At 46.0% G+C, this 7,722-nt stretch overlaps 1 protein-coding gene across 2 annotated transcripts in view; it reads right to left on the bottom strand.

Moving 5' to 3' along the window:
• Positions 1-445: 445 nt before the first annotated feature.
• Positions 446-7,722, bottom strand: part of smad7 (SMAD family member 7) — a 39,597-nt gene continuing 32,320 nt past the window's right edge. For both annotated transcript variants that reach the window (XM_080206412.1, XM_080206324.1), the window contains one exon: positions 446-1,334. In XM_080206412.1, the coding sequence (XP_080062538.1) occupies positions 796-1,334 (539 nt within the window). In that variant the 3' untranslated portion in view covers positions 446-795. The remainder of the gene's footprint in view (positions 1,335-7,722) is intronic.

Genomic DNA, 7,722 nt, shown 5'->3' on the forward strand with positions numbered 1-7,722 from the left:
TGTTCCTCATTCCTATCTGGTGGTCCTCACTGGGAAGTATGCGTGGAATGCTGAGGTGACTATTGGGCTGTGATACAAGGCGTGATAGCTCAATACAAGCAATACACTCCGTCTGGAAAGTCATCACTTGGATGAGGTGCTGAAGGTCCATCAGCAGACAGGAGTTACAATCTCCACAAGCCACAGCTTTCTAGAGAGGGAGAAAATTTGAAGAAAAGCCACTAATTTTCAAGACAGATTTAATTAAACTAAAAACTATTTAAAGCAGGTAAAAAGATGTGCTGTAACCCCAGGTCGGTCGCCAGTCAAAAGGATGCAAGTGAGTTTAATTGACACCAGAGGGGGAATTTTCTTCTTGTGCTCTTGAGTATTGAAACTGTAAACTCACTGAACGAAGGAAACCTTCTGTTTGCATTGCTTCACCTTCCACAGCACACATCAAGCATTTGGTTTAAATCAGGTGTACAATTTTATTTCCACTTGAACATAAACTCCTCTATTTAAAAAAAACACATTCTTCTTGGTTTCAGCACCCATAAGAACACCAATTTTGTGTTATTTAAATTTTGGCGTTTTTTATCATCTTATTTGCATTTATATTAAGCAAAGTGCATCTTTTATTTGTCTGGTTTACACATTGCACAATACATAAATAATGCTATAAAATGTCTTCATATTTACAAGTAATATAATATATTTATATATAACATAAAATACACTTTTTCTTTTATTAAATCTCATTACTTTTCATTGAAAGCGTCTCTGCTGAATCGGAGTCCGTTAACAAAGCCACTCTTATCGGTTATTGAGGAACACTTCCAGCCAACAAGGGCAGCTGGTGATGAATTGTCTTGTGTAGCATTGGCCCCAGCCTTTTACAAAACTAATTTGGACACTGAATCCAGACCACGGCTCATGTGTGAAATCGTGGTCGTTGGGTCTCTGCAAGGTATAAGACTTCTCATAGTCGAAAGCCTTGATGGAATAGCCCGGGAACACTTTGTGAACCAGTAACGTCCTGGAATCTGGATTGTCCAGTGTGACAGACTTGATGAAAATTGGGTAGTTGCTGCGGTTGTAGACCCACACCCCATCCGGCTCTTTGCTCAGCTGGATGCCGTAGCCGATCTTGCTCCGGACTTTGGTCACCAGCTGGCTCTTGTTGTCCGAGTTTAACTGTCCCAGGCAGAATCCGTTCCCGTGAGGTAGATCATAGAAGATATCGAGGGAGGGTTCTTGGACAGTGTACAGGCGCCCAACTCGGGTCCGCTCCTCCCAGTATGCAACAACACACCAGTGTGACCGACTTCCCAGCTCCTGACTTATTCGGGAATCTGTGGCAGGAGGAAAAAAAAACCACCTTTAGCCTAGTAACAGGATGGAAGAATTTGCTGATCATTTTCTACCATCATTCAAATACATTGATATCAATATACCCTCAGGATATATTCCTTAAAATACCACAGTGGCTGCAATTCAAAAATAAGGACTTTAAAATGCCCTGACGTTTTGTACATCTTTCTTTCAATATTTTGATCTCCTCCCATGCCAGTGGCACAAAGAACGATGAACAATACAGCCCAGAACAGGCCCACCAAGCCTCCGCCAATACGCAGTTTCTATCCTTCCATTCACCTCACATCATGATACACCCTTGAGTGTTGTGAATGTGCTGCTTCTACTGCCTCCACTGGAGAATACTGCAGGCACCCTCATGTGGAAAAACTCTCCCCCTCTCACCTTGAACCCATGCCCTCTTATAATTGTGTGTTCCACCCTGGGAAAAAGACTAACTATTCACCCTGTCTATATCACTCACCATGTTGCAGACCTCCATCATGCCTCCCTCAGCCTCCAGCTTTTCAGTGAAAGAGTTTATCCGACCTCTACTCATTGCCAACACCCTTGGACACAGGCAACATCCTAGTGAACCTTCTTTGCACTCTCTCCAAAACTTCCACGTCCTTCCAGTAGTGTGGTGGCCAGAACTGCACACAATACTCCAAATGCAGCCTAACTAAAAAGTTTTATACATCTACAGCATAACTTGCCACTTCTAAGCATTAGTACTGAGAGTCAGACACCCCCAAATGCTCAATCCTTGGGCTAATTTTAGGTGGGCAGAGTTGCTAATTAAGCATTGTTATGCTGCTGCCTGTTCTTTCCATAAAGATTTTACAAACTCATTGTTGTGCTCATCGGAATGTTGTGAACAGCACAGACATTAAATGTGGAAAAAATACTGGAAATTGAAATCTTTTATGTGTCAGGATAGAGTTATAGAATTCTACAGTGCAGATGGAAGCCATTCAGCCTGTCGAGTCTTCACCAAACACAATCCCAACTAGCCCCTATTCCTGCTAACCCTGACACTAGGGTTAATTTAGCATGACCAATCAACCTAACCAGCACATCTTTGGACCTGAGAGAGAGAAAACCAGAGCACCCAGAGGAAACCCCACGCAGACAGAGAGAGAAGGTGAAAACTTGACATGGACAGTGACCTAAGGCCAGAATTGAACCCTGGTCCCTGGCGCTGTGAGGCAGCAGTACTAACCACTGTGCCACCCACAGATTTTTCAACTTAGTTACATACATTCAATATCGATATGTAACCTGCTTATGTGGATGGCTACTCTGTATATTCTGATGTCTAAATCTGCGCAGTGAAAATGTCCTATTAACCAGTGGCCTTGTCAATTGAACGGTGTTTGTTTTTAATAGATGTGGTTAGGTTACTGTCATCACTGATGTATGAATGTACTAATCTGTACCAGCATGTACTTGTATAACAAAGGAAAAAACACTGAAATATAGACACACACAAACCGACAGCAACACAGAACCCCACACACGCTGAACACAGGCAGCAATATAGAGATGCACATGTCTAAACATAGAGATACATTGCAGCAACATGGAGCACTGCAGGCAAATGTGGCGTTCAGGGAGTCTCAGCGAGGATGTGGATCCAAGAGGCTGAGTGGGGAAGGTGCCTCCAGTGTGCCCACCCTTTCTTCAACCCAACAATGGGAGCATAAAAGCCAGTCCACAGATCCAGACAGCCACACTGACACTGACACACACAGAAAGATCCAGATTGCAACACACCCACAGACACATACATTAATACAGAAATGGGGACAGATGTGCAAAAAAACCCCCCAGAAGAGTATGATAACAAAGACCCAAAGTGATATCCCTCCCACTCAGCCTTTCCCAAATTTCATACAAGTGTGATGTGAGAGCCATCCAGCACTTGCATTTTCAGAGCCCATCTGGCCTCCATTCCCACCCCCAGCAGCGTCCAAAAGTCCAGCACGTGGGTTCTTGACTGGCAGCGCACACAAATGGCAGCATAAACACAACTGGGCGCTGTGTACCTGGCTACTGGCTGGCTAACTTGCTTTATCATCCCCAAGCAAAACCCAGCAAAGCCGGACCAACACCAGAGAATGCGATGTGATTCTGTTAGATAGTGGCGCGTACAATTTTAAACTAGGGAGCAGGGTGGGTGTACAGCCACTCTACAAAAACAGCCTGAATTTTGTTTTTGTTTCAAATTACCACTGTATTCCAGTTTATGGAGTTGGCTGTACAGGGAGACTTGGGCCTGACAGAAAAGTTCACCACTGCAGAGGCAATGACACCCTTTGAGCTAACCAAAATGCAGTCCGAATTATTAATGTCATAACAGTGCAGACACACAGATATAAATGTTTTATGAAAGCCTGGTTTATTTACAGTCGTGACTCAAGAAAGTTTTTCTTCTGTATCTTTGGTCAATGCGACAGCCCACAGCACTGTCTGTAAATGATGTGTGTGTGTGTGTGTGTGTGTGTGTGTGTGTGTGTGTGTGTGTGTGTGTGTGTGTGTGTGTGTCTCTCTCTCTCTCTCGCTGACACGTTGTGCATTTATCTGGCTCCGTCCTAACAGCAGCAGCTAGTTAGAAAGCTAGGTTGTTGGCTCACTCTCATTTCTCAAAGCTAGAATGAGGAAGTGTTGCCCGGCCCTCTGTAAAGTGTACCCCTGTCACCCCTCCCCCATCTCAGCCACTCCCTTCATTACACACACACACACACACACACACACACACACCACCCCTCCCACCCCCCACCCCTTACAGTGCCCCTCGTAACCCTCTCCAGCTCAACTGCATCCAACCAAAATACTGGCAGTGAACAAGGAGCAGGAAAAGGGAAAAAAAAAGAAAGAGCCTGTGTCAAGTTACTTGAAAAATTCCCTTCAAAAACACTCTATAAAACATTCGCTCGAATCAAACAGAAATGTGTTCAGTGGGCCTCTTCTACCCCCACTGTTCTCACCGTTGCCCCTCCGCATGTAAAACGGGAACACATTCATCTCCAAAATGAAATGAGAAAAGAGACAAGGACAAGTACAATCTTAACAAACACCAGGAACTTTATCCCACTCCCGAGACCTGATTGTAACCACCCGCCGTGCCAAAGAAAACCCCAGATTGCCCGCAACTGTTCTCTTTTCATCTTTCACAAGCGAGGCCAGCCGCCCAACAATTTTCAGGGGACGTCCGTGGACAGGGTTCATAGATTCCATTATTTACCCGTCCCGGATCAACTGAGCGCCCCGCCGCTCGAGTCCTTAAAAAAGTGGCAAAGCACGCAAACCAGTCAGTCGAGCGTCTGAGCTTTCGACTCTTGAGCATACGTTTTTAAGAGCAGAAAAGGTGCCAAATAATTACTGTTCAAATTCTCACTCACAAGGAAGCTCTGAGCCCAAAAGGCCACACGCGCCAGCCAGGCTAATGCCGGGGTTAATCCCGGCCAGTAACCGGGCCCACTTTTATTCGTTTCCGTTCTCCACATCAAGGTTTTTAACCCCGATCCAGCGAGACACTCTCAGCCACCCCGTGACCCCAGCTCCCTGGTTGGAATAGGAATGGATGTGGGTTGGCACCCTACTACGGGAGGGGAGCCTCCACTGTTGTTTAGGTTGAAACACACACAATGGCCAGGGCAAGTTGTGGCACAGTGGTTAGTACTGCTGCCTCACAGCTCCAGGGAGCCGGGTTCAATTCCGGCCTCAGGTGACCGCGTGGAGTTTGCACATTGACCCCAGACAGCCTCTTTTCTACACTGTAGGGATTCTGTGAGCCTCAATGTAAATCAGTAGCTTTGCCAGAACGGGGTGTCTGTGTAGGTGTTAGTGAGTTAGATGGACGAGGCCATTTGTCTATATGGGTGAATTATCAGAGTCTGAGGAGTACATTTTATCAAAGGCTGTGTGTGGTAATTAACTATCGAGGTGGTTGGGCTAGTGAAGCTTGCCGACTGGCCAGTGGTGCCGACCTTGCAGCCAAGAGGCCCCAGCTGTGCACAACACGGCAGCTGTGCCACCTCTGGACAGCCACAATATAGGTCAGTAAGTGGGTCCCGGGAGGTGTGAAACAAGCACATTCCTGGTCTGAGATGATGGTCTGGAAGGTAGTATTCCACTTCTCTCCCACAAGGGCAAAGCAGGGAACTCCACATGGCCTCTCAGAATGGAAGCCCTAAGGGCAGGAGAGGAGGGTGCAGACACAAGATTGCTTTGCAATGCCGAAAGCCCAGATAACAGCAGGCTTAACATCTTAAAAGGCAGGATATATTATTTCTGTTGACTCTGACCCACTTCAGTGGGACCCGATTATGTATGAGGTTACACAGAAAGCCGGGAGGGGGGGCGGGGGGGGGGGGGGGGGGGGGGTTGCTTGCAGTTTGTAAATGTGCCATCAATAAAAGGAGATGGACCACACAAAGGCTTAAGCTGCCTGCCGGAGCCCTCCCATTCATTGCAGTAGTTGGGGCCTGAACAATAAAACAAGAGAGAGAGAGAGAGAGAGAGCACTGCTCCTTTTGTCTATGAGAGGCTGTCTCCAGTGAATGAGACAGACAGCTGATTACTGCTTCCTGCTGACATTCTTTCTCCATAGGCGTATGCTCCTCATCAGTCATGCAAATTACAGAGTGCAACTCTGTCCGCGGGGCAACTGCTGCACACACTTCACTCAAATAAGTTAAACCCTTAAAGGGAGGGCGGGGGATTTACAGTTTAAGACAATTTATTTCCAGACAGAGTGTAATTGTCTTAGGAGCCTTCTTGTCCCTTATTTTTTTATATTATACAGTACATACTGATAATTATTTTATGCAATTAAAGAGTTAGGTATAAATTTAGTGAAGAGGCCATCCATAAATTTTCACGCAAATATACTTTGGCAAAATAATTTCAAAGTGTGCAAAGATGACAATTATGCTGCCTACTTATCTGAGAGAAACTGACAGTGACAAAAAAAAGTCTCTCATGCTCCTCAGTGTCACTGTCCAGCAGAGGGAAGGAGGCCAGAGTTCTCCAGCTGTTCACCAGGGGTGGATTCTCGGGGGGGGGGGGGGGGGGGGGGGGTGTGTGTGTGTGTGTGTGTGTGTGTGTGTGTGTGTGTGTGTGTGTGTGTGTGTGCCCTCCCTGGCAGCACAGCCTTGCCCTAGGTTTCCTGATAACGTGGGTGGCTACAATGGGAATTCCCATTAAAGCGACAGCACCAGATGATTCCACCGCTAATGAACAGCGCGCCACCCCTCACTGCCGAGAAATCCACTGATGGAAGGCCAGAGAATTTCAGCCAGTGTGTGTGTACTAGAGGCGGGGGGGAAAGAGAGAGAGAGAGAGCCGATGATGGGCTATGCCACAAAACATGCGGCGGAGGCACGGAAAATCCCCCCCCAGATAGCGAGGGAGAGAGAGCACGAGGGCATGCAAGAGAGACAGACAGAATGTCAAAGCACAATCAGGCAATGCTGTGATGCACTCAATGTTCAAGTGAATCGCTCATAGTCAACACTTAAATATTTACAGCTTGGGCAAAGGTCCCTTGTTGGCACGGTATCAGGGCACTGCCAGTACCCCCAGCAGGCGTCTGCACCAACTGGAAGTAAGCAAGGGAGGAACCAGGTGAAAAGGGAAAACAAGGTGTACATACTTTAAACATATTTCCTTTAACTCCTGCAGTCAATGATACAGGGTAAGTATTTGTCTGCAGCTGTCAGTACTATCATGGTATTAACCTAGCCCTGTTACATAAAAGGCTCTCAGACAAATACCTTCAGCTTCTTTAGCAAGGTGTTCCATTGCGCTTGAGAACTAAAGGATTAGCAGATATATTCCTATTAAGCATACAAACCTAGAAATTATTGTTGCTGATATTAGCCCATGAACACTCTGATTGAATAAAACTCTTATGTTAAAGCAGGCAATAACCTATTTATTCGAAGTGGGTTAATGCCTTCAGTGAAATACCAGACAAGTGCCAATTGAGACAGGGCGGGAGGTTGGGATTAAGTATTTTTATAAAGCACTGCCATTACCAATAAAATGGCAAAGGTGATTAGACGGGCTGGTTGAATGCAGCACTGCTGTTTTCACGGCAGGTTTATGGAAAAGGCAAATTAATTTATTTAAAAGCAAAATATTGCAGATGCTGGGAATCTGAAATAGAAACAGAAAATGCTGGATTAACTCAGCGGGTCCAGCAGCACCTGTGGAGAGAGAAAAATACAAGTTAACATTGAGTCCACCTTTGACTTGATGTTCCGTAGAAGCAGTCAACGAACTCAAAACATTAACTCTGTTTCTCTCCCCACAGATACTGCCAGACTGGTTGAGTTTATTCAGCACTCAAGGGCAGCACAGTGGTTCGCACTGCTGCGT

The sequence above is a fragment of the Carcharhinus amblyrhynchos genome, chromosome 1 (genome assembly GCF_965287045.1).
Source record: "Carcharhinus amblyrhynchos chromosome 1, sCarAmb.v2.hapA, whole genome shotgun sequence".
In the NCBI taxonomy this organism is placed as follows: domain Eukaryota; kingdom Metazoa; phylum Chordata; class Chondrichthyes; order Carcharhiniformes; family Carcharhinidae; genus Carcharhinus; species Carcharhinus amblyrhynchos.